The 15,664-nt window shown below is 40.8% G+C and overlaps 1 protein-coding gene across 3 annotated transcripts; it reads left to right on the plus strand.

The window, feature by feature from the left end:
• Nucleotides 1–7,445: 7,445 nt before the first annotated feature.
• LOC111266922 (alpha-aspartyl dipeptidase) lies at nucleotides 7,446–15,352 on the plus strand. Of its 3 annotated transcripts, none has more exons than XM_022844774.1 (7): nucleotides 7,446–7,653; nucleotides 9,059–9,127; nucleotides 9,314–9,446; nucleotides 10,369–10,534; nucleotides 10,925–11,012; nucleotides 14,699–14,819; nucleotides 15,104–15,352. In XM_022844774.1, the coding sequence occupies exons 2-7, from the start codon at nucleotides 9,059–9,061 to the stop codon at nucleotides 15,247–15,249; spliced, it is 723 nt and encodes a 240-aa protein (XP_022700509.1). In that variant the 5' UTR covers nucleotides 7,446–7,653; the 3' UTR covers nucleotides 15,250–15,352. The 3 variants fall into 3 exon arrangements, with proteins under 3 accessions (XP_022700509.1, XP_022700508.1, XP_022700507.1); XM_022844773.2 differs by lacking the exon at nucleotides 7,446–7,653 and adding an exon at nucleotides 7,763–7,786; XM_022844772.2 differs by lacking the exon at nucleotides 7,446–7,653 and adding an exon at nucleotides 8,436–8,579.
• The last annotated feature ends 312 nt before the right edge of the window (nucleotides 15,353–15,664 follow it).

Below are 15,664 nucleotides of genomic sequence, written 5' to 3' on the forward strand. Positions count from 1 at the left end.
TTTAGGGTAACGTACTAGAATTGTCGTTGTTACTCTCGTATCTATAATATTTTCAGCTTAAACACGTCCACTGGGTGGGCTGATACTTGTTACTCTCACTAGAGGGAGCTAGCAAGCAGGCCGTCTCTTTGACTTAGATCTTTCACACTAGATTAGGCGCTAGACAAATATTAGGTTATAGGTTCTAACTGTGATACTTAGCGGTAGCGCCAGCATTAACAGTAACACTGGTAGAACGCGTGTCGTAGTGACGCTTGTAATGACCAATTAGTGAAGGTTAGTAATGACTAGAACTTGGGGCCAGCTGACTAGTGCCGATGGCGCAGTGGCAGCTGCCGTTGCAGTTGCTTAGTTCGTGGTGGTAGTAATAGCAGTGATGCTAGCAGCGGTTAAGAGGGAGACGAAGACGAAGGATCCCGCACAGCGATCGAAACGAACAAGCCGCCAGCGGCAGGCGCTCGTTGGGATCCAGGCACGGCATACACGGTAGAGGCATGACACATTTCAGCGAGAATCACTCCTGCAGCATCCTGCTGTCGTCTTGATATCAATAAAATAGATATATTCCTATATAGGAGAAAGTAAGAAGATATCTCAACAGGGAGATTTGCGAGCTGTTAGACAGTCGCTCTGGGAGGAGCCATAGGCCACGACAGGCGCCGCCCATAAGGGCGGAGCGGCCCCACTTTGCTGTAGCCTGGGGAGGGGAGGGCAGGGAACGGGCGCCAGGGAACTGAACCAACCACTGAAGCATGGCTGCCTGGCTGGTCTGTACTTTCTCATTCGCTTGTTGTTTGCTACGGCGCTTTGTCTGTCTACCCGCTGCCAGAGTGTAGAAGAGTATCTGCATGAATATCTCACTTGCGTCTGTGTCTGTGTGTGGCCGTGAAAACCCTTAGGCTCGAAAGATAGAACCAGTCAGCGAACTAGCAAGCCAGCCAAGTATATACATACAGGCATAACCACACAGACACACACACACATATATATATGTATATATCCATGAGTGTCTCTTTGGATGCATGTGTGTTCGACTTGTATATATATATATATGTGTATGTATGTGGGCACCCTTTGCGTCAGTGGCATCGCTATGCGCAGTTTCGCCGCCAGGCGGCATTGCCGCTACTGGCAGCAGCTTCGCTGCCACTGCAACGGCCTCCTCTTCCTCCTCCTTTTTCCCAGTCGTTACCGTCCCATCCTCCGATCCCAAGCGAAACACCTATGTATGTGTCCTCGTAACCACGAAACTATATATATATATATATATATATATACATATATATATATATATATATATATATATATATATATAGACTCACACAGCCAAACAAACAGGAACGGTTTGTGTGTGTCGTTGTGACTACCGCTGTGGAGAGGCTTGAACGAGAGCCAGTCGACCGGCAATCGACCATCGCCAACACCGCTAACACCGCCTATGACACGTACTCTGTTGAGATGTGTTTCTATATTTGACTGTATGATGTGTTTCTATATTTGTGTGCAGATTTAGAAATCCAAGTATGGAGAGTGTGCTGCTTATAAGCACATGTGATATGTGCTCACCTCTTCGTGTCTGTAAGTTCGTTGTAGCGTTAGTGCCTGTTTGTGTGTATCCATTCTTCCCTCGCCTCTTCGTCCGTGTGTGAGTGCTGAGTTTCTGCTGCGTGCACCGCTGTGTATGCTATCAGTATCTATATTATTTCCGCGGCGGATAACTAAGATAGAGCTAGCCTCCTGCTGCGGCTGTTGTTGCTGTCGCCTACTGCTGCCCCTGGGTCTTTCTACGCTGTTCTGTGCAGTGGTTGCGTGCCAGCGCCCCAGGCGTTGCTGCTGTTAGCAGTGCAGGTTTGCTCTTCGCCGTCTCTATCGTGTTCTTGCCTCCGGTCGTTGTCCTTCCGTCACTCCCTCGCTCAGTTTCGTTGCGGTGTCCTGTCCCCCGTTTTCTCTTCCCCAACTATCTGCTAGGGGTCATCCCTCCGCTGCCTGTAGCTGCAGCACGCCCAGCCGTGGACGGTCACTAGGGGACGCTAGTGGCCGTCAGGCGATCGGTCTGTCACCCAGCCCATCGGTCCTCTTCATACGGCAGCTCTGTTCTCGTCGGCAGGAAACGTCAGAACTTCTACCGGTAGCGGAGACAGCCGAACACCAAGGACAAGTCAGCGGGCACAGACCGCGACCACGATCAGCGATTGCAGGCAATAGGGAGAGCCAAAAAGATAGTATCAGTAGAAGGGGACACCAGCAACATCCGAACTAGCAAACGAGACCATAATATTGGTGTTAGGGTTCCTGAAGTCGGTCGTCGAATCGTAGCGAGCCCTGGGCTCGTTTGCTGCGGCATAAACCTACCTGCCAGGCTGTTTTCCGGCCCGTTGCTGCCGCTGCTTTTACTGCCACGACTACTGGCGGTGTAGCTTGCTGTCTGCCTACTGTTTTCCACTTTGTCGTCGCCATTGTTGTTGTTCGTTTGAACATGTTCGCTTCTTATCTTCTCTCGTTCGGCCCCGCCCTTCCGTCCCGCTCCTATTAAGCATCTTGCACCCCGCACTGCTGCGTGCCGTCCAACCGCGTCCAAGACGACACCCCACAAGGTTTAGCCCCCTTTTCCTTGTTCGTCTTTTCCTAGCCGGAGTCACTAGCCACTACTTTTCTTCTAACTCCTGCTGCTACTGCCACTGTCTCTGCATCTCCTGGAGCAGCTGCTGGCTTAAAAATACGATGATCGCTCCTTCTATCGCCACCGTATAGCCACTATTACCGGCAGCACACCGGCAGGCAAGGGACGCATGTCGGAGTACGCTGCTTCTATCAGCAGCCGCAGCAGTAGCAACAACAACAACGGGAACTGTGTCTGCAGCCGCGACCTAAAGAGCATTCTTAACGAAATAGAGGAGCGAGAAGAGGGGCGCAATTTCCAACAAGGGAGGCACAGGCGTTTTTAGGAGACTTTCGATTTAGTTTACTCCGTCTACTGAAGAATCAGATTATGGTAGACAATATCCATCCCACCGGCTTCCATTCCCAGTGCCCCGAACAATTCGTAGTGATAGCACCCAAGAGAGATAGCAGTGCAGCTGAAAGTAACCTTTGTAACCGTAGTAGAAGTCACGTTACCGGAAATCGTATTAGAAAATCTCGATAAAATCGTCAATTTGATAGAATGAATAATTTCTTGTACCCAGTGCTTGAACAAAGTTTGTTATTGTTTAAATTATTATCGAAGAATAACAGAGCATATTCAGCAAAAATTACAATTTGTGAAATTAGCTACGTAAAAGGTCAAATCCCTTAACAGACGCTTAAAAACAAACCAGTATATCACTTGATATGTCACTTTCAACGCTTCAACCGCCCTATGTAGCGCTAACAGTTAGGGAACAGGTTCTGTCCGAAAATCGTTTCCAAAGCAAGCGAACTCTGAAGCTTAGATTAAAGTCAAAGGTACTGTGCATTTAACGTACTGTATTTAGGCTAGTACAGCGTCTGTATCTGTTTAGATTTTTAGCCCTGAGATCAGTGAGAACAAATCTTTCAATATGTACTTCAGGTGTCTGTTAGAATCGCTTGAAAAGACGTGAATCGTACTAAAAACGTAATCGTATTAATAACGAGACGTAACCTGTAAGGATTAACTATTAAAATACAAACAGCTCTGCCGTCCAAGTCGCATTTGATTCTATAACACATAATTCTTAATTGCATTAAGAGAAAAATCGGAAAGTCTCTGATGACTGGCATATAAGCGTGTGCCTTTCAGAAAGCACACCTGTGCAGTCCGCCTTTGGGCATACGCGGTAGTATGTCAATGGAGAGTATCGAAAACGTTACTCGCTTTATTACTACACTTGAGACAATGATATGATTGATTTTCAGTATGGGCAGGGAAAGCGGTTTACAACAAAATCAGATAGAGGTCTACAATTAAAGAAAAATAGGCTTATACCTTAAACAGCTACTGTTTCAGCCACTAACCTATTCTTTGACTTCATTTCTTCTGCAGATTTATTGCTTGCCGATGATAGAACCGCTCACGCTCTTCCCATTTTCCATCTCTCGTACAATCGTCATTACAAGACTGGTACATCGTAAATGTATTACCCCGATATTCGTTCGTTCTATCCCGCATCGATTACCAGCTAAATGAATTTCGATTTGACGTCATAGAACAGATGGCGGACCAAAACAATACTGATCGTAAACATATTAACGGATTTCGCGGGGACAACTACGCAGAGCGTACAGGATAACAAGTCCACGAGCGACAACAAGACGTGGATCGTCAAAGCCCACTGAGCTTCAGCGTTAAGAGCACACCGAATAGGCTCAAGATTTGTTGCGAAAACATCTTCCCGAAGAACCGTTCCATTGCGAAAACGAGTGAATATAACTTCAAGGCATCCTGAAAGCATTTTGTTTACTTGGAACAACATGATGCGTCATTATTTGGTTCCGTACAAACTCTTGCTATGGCGGACACGTGTCCACGCTGTTTCTTCACGCTGGTGCTTTTGTCAGCAATTTCTGATAGCAGCATGCGAGAATTACCGTCGATACAGGTACCGGCGACTGAGATCGGTTTCTTGCTGCGAAGTCAGGACGCAGTACGCGTAGCTGTGAGCTCTGATCTCTAAGCCGCTTTCACTACGATGCCTCACTACTATACAGGATTTGGTCCAGTGAGTAAGTGGCTTGCTATAGGACTGCTTGCTGCCAAGACGACACAGCCCATTAAGTGCACATGGACCATCACGATTTGATGACCCCAATGACAGTAAATATTCCTAGGGGTTGGAATAACCGGCTCAGGTGGCTCTATATTACTTACTAGGCGGGCGCGCCCTTGAAGACTGTATAACCTGTAACCTAGATCCTATTACACTTGGAGATGATATGACCCATGGAAGTAATCGGTGAAGCAATGAAATCTGCCTATCTCCGCTAAGTCCTTAACGATGGTCCATACGATAGCCTACCAATACTGAGAGTTACATTGTATTTTTGAAAGCAAAAATGTAACTAATCCATAATGCGGTGCGTTAAGTGATCAGATAGCCACGTACCAATTGGCTTTTTGAGCGACCCCCATAGTACAACCGTTTTTTTTAATAAAATTAGTTTGGCACTTGACGAACCGTTCAAATAATAATAATAATTCGTATAATTAGTTGATTTAGAACTGCCGTTGTGTGACATCGCGCATGGTAAGATAAAGCATGTTTGGTAATACTTTGCTATTATTGTTAGTGCGCAGAATTAATGAGCTTTCAAGCAACGACTTCATTATGACTACCGTGCTCCGCGTGCTTGGCTGAATGATCGGGACAGGCTGAGCTATGCTGTACATACAATAAAGACTCATTTATGTGTATAATTGTCCATAAATAACTTTGTCTCGATCCTCTCTAACCTTAACCCTGCGCGTGATAAGGTTGCGATCTACGGGGTATGCTTTGAACACGTACGCAATTAAGTTGCTCGCGCTACACGTTCATCATGTGACACACGAAGAAGATGCTAGCGTGGCATATGCATGACCAAGAAGAAAACATTTTTAATGAACCCATTTGAATCCTACCCTAGCTGCTTTTCAGCTAATCATATTGTTAAGCCTTCTAATAATGTATCATCTATTATTATTATTGCCTATGATAACTCACTGAAAAATGGGCCGAAGCACACCATCTACCAACTTTCCCCAAATTCTCAACTAATCCTCTAATGACGTCCAGCAGTTTCTAAATACTGCGCAAACATTGATCTATCTGTGACACTGCATTTTTGATAATATCGCTGCGTCTTTGAACGATTACTCCATTAGGCTGCACGTGAAACATTGTCAGCAACGATAAAAATTCGCAGAACCTAGCTTCCTACCTATTACATAAAGAAAAAATGAAAAGACCCATTCGTCCGCCAACAGCTACGTTCTGTTTGTTAAACTACCACACAGTACTAAACGTTTCAATTGTGGCTTATTTCCCCATTAGTTCTCGTCGAAAATCACCTGTGTAAACTAGACGATTGCGCACCAAACATATCAAGGTCAGTTATATTGGTTTTAGTGAAACGGAGAATTAACGCCATAGAATATATTGCAATCACCTTTAGTGCTAGTATGTTGCACAATATAGGCGTTTAATATATAGCAATTAACTATGACATATGTTTTAAGGGATTCGATACCAAGCTGATCTATACAGCGTCTATTCTATTCATAGTCTTGTTCTACAAATCTAAATAGAAATGAACGTGAAAAATAAATGTCAATGTTATATATTATCAAGACGTGTCCCTTACGCCGCACGCGGTGGTGGATATTCTTTTTTTCTAATTTGTCTTTAAAAGGATAAAGAAAATCGAACCAGTCTGTACAATGCCTCAGTTCCAGCGTTAACTACTACAACTGACCTTTAGAAGGGTTTCTTCTAAGCAGCTTAACGCGCCATTCCTCTAAGGAACTGAGCAAGATGCGGCGCGTAGATGTTCGTTCATGTAAAAAAAATTGTCAATTAATCGGCTTCCATGTAAAACTATTTTGTTACGAGCAGCGCTGTTGGGGGCCATCTGCCAGGTACGGCGTACTTTAACGACAATGACGTTTTTGACCCTATGCCGATGTTGATCCACGTCCATACATAGAAAGCTTAATCACAGCTTTAATCAATAAGGTGTCCCATCATCGTAAACTATTGTTCTAACAAATCTATGGCTAAATTTGGGCTGCCCGCACGTACGAATGAATACCGTCATAGAATATTATCGAAGTGCAACAAATAGCTATGAATATATATACGTGTGACACCCGTTCGTACCGCACGTCTTCGTTCTTCATAATGCTCGGGTGACTGTTGACATCCAGACACTCAGTTTTCTACAATGCACTATAAGTGTTGCTACCAAAAGTAATCCAATCCTATTATAACAGATACATGATGAGCGGAAGACCTTTATACTTGCCAGTCTAGTAACCTTTCGTGCGTCGCACGGACACAGTAACGGCTCAGTTTAGATTTGTTTCAATAACAATCGCCGTCTAAAGAGCAAGAGGGCAATAATGATGCAACCCCGAATGAATTCAAATAGTCCTCGAAGAAGAGAGAAAAGAAAAAGTCCTTGTTTTATTTCGTCACACCTGAAACATAGTTTGCGTCGTGGTGACGAGGCTTAGACCATCCTTGCACATTTCAGCTTATTGTGAAAGACCTTGAAACATAAGTCACTGGCGTGATTTGAAATCGTAATACTCTCAATGATAATTGCAGCTGTGCCATTGGGCGCTGCTTTGTGATTGAGAATAGTTGGGCTCTAGCTGTATTCGTGTGCGCTGCTTATTGGGAGAGGGTAACCCTTTCCACATAGGTCCAGCCGCCCGCGACAAAGAGACCGCGTGATTCCTCCTGGCTGCTTCGACCGTTGTTGTGGATAGATCATTATCATCATCCGTTTAGCTGACATCCCGGCATTTCGCTTCGATTATTATCTGTCCCAGATAGACTTAATTTCGGGCGTCCAAGCGAACGCCTTCGAAAAGCGATACACGTGTCAACAAAACTCGCAGTTCGTCCTCCATAAATATCATTTTTAAGCGTAGTGCGCGTGCTTTTTATAAGTTTTGCTTATAAGGTTATACATTTGTGGCCTATCGAAAAGGTACCAGTGAGAAATATATTATTTTAACTGACTACCTTCAGGGCTGCGGATTTTTTTTTCATTGTTGTAATTAACGTCCCTTTCGTTTCTGGCAGCTTAGGTCCTTCGATATTTAACTCATCCTTTGATAATGGTAATAATAATAATAACCTGTCACTTTATTTAACGGAATGCCGAAGTTGATAAATAACAGTGGGAATTTCGAAAGGCTATCACGTTTGTATTGTGCTCGCAGATTTGTCGGGTCATACGTTCGTTGTTAACATAGTTTAGATATACGTTACCTAATTGATTACCAGTTATCGCTATTGATCATATTTTCGCTTTTTTTGCTGAAGAACAGATTTCAATTAATAAGAGTATACCTCAGTGTGATAATTTCATAATTGGTACATAATCTAAATTATGATCTTCGATTGAGTTAGAACCGAAATTAATTCAAAAGGCGTACAGGCTATTTCCAACAAGGACTCTGCGGTTAATTTTAATCTAGAATTACACCTTTGACCCTACATAGTACAACCTATTTGGCCATTAAGCGTCTAAACGGTTTCAAACAAACCATCAAAAGTCCATCGTCATAATATTTATTCGCTGATCACGTGTTGAAGAGTAATGCATGTGCCAGCGGTTTCTTTGATTACATCATATTTTTTAATAAAGCTTATTTTTAGCTAGATGCGGCTATAAATAAATAAAATATTCGCAAGACATTTACGAGTGAACAACCAATTTACAATTTCAGAAATTACTGTGTGGTACGAATTTCTGAGCAGACGATTGTACGAAACATTTTGTACTTGGAAAACGTTTATGAGACGGCAGCAATAATCAATTATGAACTCTACTGTGATACGCTGCATACTTTTTGTGGTTTAAAGTGAAGATACTGGATGAAAATAATTTTTGGTTTCAACGAAGTGGGGGTACGTCTCCACAAAGCGGAACACAAAGTAAACAATCATTTTGCTTGATTCATGTGCCAACTGATCCCGACGCGCGGCAGTGCATTTGAGTGGCCGGCCAGGTTTTGACGTTTGACTCCTTCTTGATCTTTTTCCTACGGACCTATGTAAAACACAAGGCCCTAAAAACAACTCCGACAACAGTCTGCAACCTGAAACACAATACCTGCTGTGAAATGATTTGTTGAATTAACACTGAGTTATGTGTCTTTGTGGAAAACTTATGTGGAAATTTTATAGATTAAACACTCTGGGCTGGCTACTAACGTACGGATAAACACAACCACAAAAGCCTGCGTTTATTGTTCATTCCGGAGTTGCACTGGGATTATTCGACAGTTTTTACCGCGCCCTAACGTCCGCCACGGTCGTCTTAAAAATGTTTTTGAAACTTTTTATTCAAATTTCTATTTAGCTCATAACCAATTAAATTTTTCCAGATGAACCGTAAACTTCTTCTTCTCTCGAACTCGACAACATATGGGACATCATACCTCAGTTATGCTAAGGCTGGTATTATGATTTTATAATCAAACAATAGTTCTGAACAAACAACTTTACATAAAGATACATTAACTTTAAAGAGATCTTTTAATGATTCATCACTGACCACTTCATAGTTATTTACTTTTATTTTTCGGACCTTACATTCATGTCTTTGATCTAAAACTGACGATTTCAACTACCTAATGCAGGATATGATAAAGGCATTCTTAGGGAAGCATGAAGTATCAGAGATACTTTTTGTTCCATATGCCCGATGTGACTATGAGGATTATACAACAACGGTTCGGGAAGCGGTTGAGCCGATGGGATTCTCGGTTAAAGGTACATGCACATAGATAAATAACTTTTCTTTTTAACTTTGTAAATTGCCAACTTTTCGTTATTTTACATAATAGCGATGTATTTCAAGTTTCTGTCTCCGGTTTTTCTTTGTACTTCTATTTGAAACTAGGTGAGTATAATCACATTTTTGGTATAAGTGTTCGGCATCTCGGGGCGAAGGAATGTCCACCGAAAAAGGCCACGCTGAGGGATTGAATGAAGAAGCCGTTTCTCACATTTTTTTGGGTGTAACAGCGTGAAAGTTGCTAGTCTTTACACTTCGAATTATTATTGTATGTAGGTAGAAGACTCTAAGCTGGACGGTTCGCTATTGAACTAGATGATCATAGCGAGCGAAAAGATCGGTAGCTCAATCGACGCGCTGATTGTAAACATGCTTCCCTGGCTATGATTCATGATGCTATACCAAGGTTACATTGGTCATTTTGAACTCAATAGTCAGTCAAGATGTCAAGATTTGCTCACATTTACTGCATGCATATGTTGCAGCAAACGTAAATAAAATAAATCTAAAAAAAAACTATTTGAACCATAATCAACGCTTCTGTGTAACCTTTCTCTAAAGTTCTGTTTTATTACATTTCTATAATGCGTAATTGACGTTCACCTGCGAATAGTTCCACAATCGAATTTTGATATGGAATTTTAGATGAAATAAAGTTTACAATAAGAGGCTACGATATTATAGCAGTGATGAAAATCTTAATTTTTAATAAAGTATTATAGTTTTATATTAAAAAACGGATTGTTTTGGCTTTATTCAACGGATTACACATTGGGTAATTGTTACATCATTCTTGAATCGGAAGTTTTTGTTACAGACATTTTTCGTATATATATTTTTTAATTAATGATGTCTTTGTCTAATTTATTTTTTATGATGCCTAATCTATCGCTGAAGGTATTCATACGTTCCCTTCACCGGTCGAAGCTGTAAATAAGGCCCAGTGCATCTTTATCGGCGGAGGAAATACTTTCCTTCTTCTAAAAACCTTGTATGAGAATCAGTTAGTTGAACCTATTCGCAAACGAGTATTAGAAGGAAATCTTGTTTATATAGGATCAAGGTAAGCAGTACACTGCAAAATAATCACAGGACTTCCTGATTGTTTTATTGAATCGCATATTCTCCTTTATTTTTACTACCCTTGCAATTTATATGTCAACGGAAAAAAGTTGACAGTGGCTTGTGAATGATCAGCTTTGATAAGGATGTGTTATTTATTATAAATTGAGACTCAATGCTAGCATTACTACCGCCACTGATGCGTGGTTCAAACGACTTTACCCACATGGACCACCTACCCTTCCCGTAATAAATTTTAAACAATTCTATTAAAAGATATTTTAAGTACCTCAACACTATGAATATTATAGGGTCATTTGGAGAGCATCCTCATACCGCATCTACAAATATCAATCATAATTATAATCAGTATTCTTTCCAATCTTTTTAGCGCCGGTACAAATGTATCTACGCCGTCTATTAACACCACAAACGACATGCCAATCGTCTACCCACCAACCTTTGAAGCCTTGAATCTGGTATGTACTTCGATGGATACTATATCCCATAATTTATTGCGAGTAAAATTATATGTTATATATATATATATATATATCAATTAAATGAATTAGTCATAAAACAGGCTAGGGATTAAATCCGTGTCTCCCTGTAACACTATTGAGATCTGCGAACTTAGTATTGCGTCTAAGCTATTGTTGATTGATTTAAATAACCAGATTCGTTAGTATTAGACCCAGTTACGTAAAATATAGCACATGGCGACAGGCATCCTGCTACAATTAGCCTGTCCTGCCTAAAGCGTTATCTTTTCACTGCTTTCTTCATCCCGTTCTGATATGAAGTAATTAAATAGCAAAGACATGATTCAAACAATCTTGCTTCAGCGACTCTGTTGCATTGATGCAGTCATTCTATTACCTTGTCTGCATGATCGGTCACAGTCAGCATAACCTTCGCCTGCATCACAGTTACACTCTGGCAATAATCTTATGACTCTATTGAACTATTCTAGTGATTCCTTCATTTTTCATGTGTAGAGTTTGTCGGCCTCCTATTGCCGTTGGTCCGCTGTCACGATTAGCCTGCTCCAGGGGCGTAATTTGAACTATATCCGACCGAAGAAAGTATCGCTCGATTGAAGATTGACACGCTATAGTCGTTGCTTTCGATTCACCTAATTAACTAATTATTATTATTATTATTACTGTTATTTTGTTGCAATTATTTGATTATAGCTACCATAGAAGCTCACTGAATCAGGTTTTTCGCTTAGTGATTTTCTAATGCTCAGCCTGTGATTCCCTTCCCCCTAACCTTGGTGTAGTCGTCCTATTAATAGGTTGGTGATTAGGGTATGATTAGTTAACTCCGCCTTTATTTTAAAATATCCCAGTAACCTTTTTTCTTTGTTACAATTAATCCCGCAACCTGAAGAAACAATTGAGCTCGACTTCGAAATTGCATAACGAATTTACTTCACTTATACATGAAAAGTTTACCTCGTGGCCCCACTCGAAGGCGTCACGCAGCTTACACCCCATACGCCTCTACAGTTATACCCGTTCCCCTATTGTAACATTGACAGCCTGTCACATTTTAAGCCGCTTCTTCCTTTCAAGTCTTTCTACCCTTGCAAAAAGACAAATAAGATGTCGAGACGTTTCACAAGCACTTTGCGAATAAAATAATAATAATAATAAACATTACACTTTTTTATATGGCAAAAAAACGCTCGTCAGAAGAATTGTGCATTTAACCAAAGAATATGATTCATATGACGGTAACAAAATTTATATTTCATTAATGTCCACCTATATCGGCAAATAGCATGTATCTATTTGTAAAGCTGAAAAAGAGGAACAACTGTTTAATATAGGTTAACGGATTATCACTCTAAACAATTTCGCAGCATAACCTTTCACGAGCTCTTAATAGTTGTCAAGAAAGTCGCAAAAGTCTCCTCACCTAATTGGCTTGACTGCGTTTTACGCATTGCTTTTTTTTCCTTCTTTATCCCAGAATAAGACTAGCATCTCTATAAAATTAGCTTAATATTGCCGCTTTGCGATGCGGATAAATACGCACGAGCAGGCAAACTGGTAGATGTGGTTTGTCCGCTGACGCTGGTCCTGTGACAGGACAAAATAATTTAATTAAATAGCCTTCTACCTAGACTAATCTAAATTAGTGTATACAGCAACAGTCATTGATTGTTCTGGCCTGCCTTGGTGTTTCAAGTTTAACGTCCGCTGCCGCTGTTGGCCATTCCATCAGACAGACGGCTGGCTCCCGGCACAAAACGTACACTGCCCGGGCTCGAACCTAGAGCACAGCGTGTCCCTACAATTAGCGGCCAAATACTTTTTACTAAGTTACTCACTAAGCTACCACGCGGACCGTTTATCTTACCTAACTATCAGTTTATAGAAAGCTGCGTTTTGGCAGTTATTTCATCGGCTTGTTCAGATACAGACAGATTGGATTTGCATTATACCTAACCTGGCCTAAATCATCGTTCAAATGCGATTGTATATATTTACAATAATTTAGTTGCGATTCTTGTAAAGTACTCTGCAACGCCAACTCTCTTATTCTGTTGCAGTGATTTTGATTCCCTCGTTCAGTGATTCTACGAGCTGCATTTACCCATGCATCCTGTTAGAACGTTGCAAAAAATCCTGCGATTTTGCAGTTATTTATTCAGTCTGTTTTAATATCTTATTTGTGTTACACGTAATCTCGAGTATAAGTATATGCTTCATCTGACGCGGGTGCTGTTATAGACTTCTGTATTGGACACGTTTTACGCGAAGGAATATAACTTTAGTTAGATAGCAGATGACGTGTAAACAAATGTAAGGATAGAAATAAAATATAAGAAACAAAGCCTAGGTCCAATTATTTCTTCAGTTATAGCATAAATTCTACAGTTAATTAGTCTTCCTTGTGGTGAAATTACTAGTAGACCTCAACAGCATTTTTAGACCAGATATTGATTTATATATATAGCATAGGATTTAGAGTCTTTAGGGGGAGCTCTAAACCTGCCAACGTCCTTTTAGCCAAATCTTCGAGAGACGTTGTGTGACTACCCAAGGTGAATTAAGTGAATTCAGAAAATATCTATAATACTAATTGAAACTGAGCGTCTGTCTGCCGGGTGCAAACCCTCCCCCCTGTGTAATGGTCACTTTGAGTTGATTTTTTTTGCATGCGGCTAAACGTTCGTCTTGAGATGGGATATGAGTGAATTTGAGTCGATTTACTGGACGCTTTTGTCGGGAACGTAGTTTCGTTCTCTCATTCAGCGTAATTCTAGACTGAGAAGGGACGCTTCGTTCGGTAATTGCTGATAATGTCTGAAATGGTTACATTAAAAAGCTTTAGATGATAAATTAGCATCGAAATTTGGGGAAAGGTGTGTACCTTTTTCACGATGAAAGCCTTAAATGGGTTCTATACTGAAATTTTTGAGGAATGCTCTTTTACATTGCAGTGGAAATTGGACAACGGGGCAATAGGCGTAAAAAAAAGAGCAAAAAAAGTACCGACATTTCACAGGATAAAGATTACAAGAACGTTTTAATGGTACAACAAGGTTGCCTTCCACAATTCGGCTTTGTGTTCACTCCACATGTTTCAGTCATTGTCTTTAGAGTTATCTCCATCGGGCTTGTGACAGGTAACCATAGTTTTTCCTGTAGTCAAAACAGGTCAAGCGCTACAGCGTAAGCACAAAATTTTACTGAAAAAAAAAAATGTAATTTTTCCACTTTCTAGTGTAATTGTAGATTTGCCAAAATTGTTGAAAACTGAAGATCAATAAAAAAAAGACGGGACACATTTCCATAGAGGCATGGGATTATTTTCATGGGATAATTATAGACATGAAACTGCGAGTTGTCGGATATGATCAATTATTTTGACAGGATCGTAACGTATAGCTACTAACGGAATTACTGAAGGACGCTGACTGGGTGAAGGAAATAGAGCAATGCCAGTGGCGCAGCTGAACTGAATAGTAGTAGAACCGGTGCCGGCAAACATATCCCATCGTCGATTCACCATCATATAAATCGAAAAATTACAAATAGAGGATAAATCTGGAGATCCGGAACTTGCAAGAGCCGCAATGATTGGTCGTTTATTTGAAACCGAACATGAATGAATCATACCAGTGTGTTTATAAACGATGTTCTTTTAGATTCCATTCAACATCAATCCTCATTACGTTGATGCTGATCCGTCAAGCAAGCATATGAGCGAATCTCGGGAAAAACGCATCCAGGAGTATCTTGAACAAGGTTCCGGAAGAAAAGTGTTAGGTTAGTTTGTTAGTGAAGGAATTTAGGTCAGTTACCTTTTACACTGTATATAGCATATTTGTAACATATGCTTAAAGATGTTTTCAGCCAAAAGTCGATTACTCATAAATAGCTCTCAATAACAAAGCACCAAGTTAAAATTAAAAAAAACTGAATATGGAACACTTGCATTCACGTACAATACGATCTATTCATATTTCTGTCATGTTACGCTACGCAGTTGATGAGTTTTAACTTAGTAGATATGTTCAAACAATATTTTGACTTGAATTGTTTTTTTACAGGCATCTATGAGGGTGTCCTTATAGAAGTGGAGGGTGATCGAGCGACCCTCAGAGGCGAGCGAGGTGGAAAACTTTTTGTTAAGTGTAAAGCGGAACCCGATGCTATCCAAGGAAATTCGGATATCAGCTTTTTGCTCAAGAATTAACGATTCTAATGGCAATCAATGTGCCCATAGACGCATCGGGCTTGACTGTTAATTACTACTATTACTAAGTTTCGCCGCGGAAATAAAAATAACTGTTTCCTAAGACATGTACTATTCATTCTGACATCTGTTAAGCGAAAATTTTATGAAGACCGATAGGTAAAATTTCGTAGCGTTTCGCACGACGATTTAGGCACACAGGCAGACAAGCTTGCATGCAAACATTAGTTAGCGACATCTAAAGTAGAAATTCTTATCCTTCTATCATAGCTGAATATCAACCTGAGGGTTGCCCCTCTAAGTTACCACAATTTAGTTGAATATTTGTCATGGATCTAAAAAATCAGCGCATATTTTAATAAGCGACCTTTTTATAGAGTAACTTTGCGAAAATTAATGCCACGCCTCGACGTTG

This window comes from Varroa jacobsoni, unplaced genomic scaffold, assembly GCF_002532875.2.
Source record: "Varroa jacobsoni isolate VJ856 unplaced genomic scaffold, vjacob_1.0 scaffold_1129, whole genome shotgun sequence".
NCBI classification, from domain to species: Eukaryota; Metazoa; Arthropoda; class Arachnida; order Mesostigmata; family Varroidae; genus Varroa; species Varroa jacobsoni.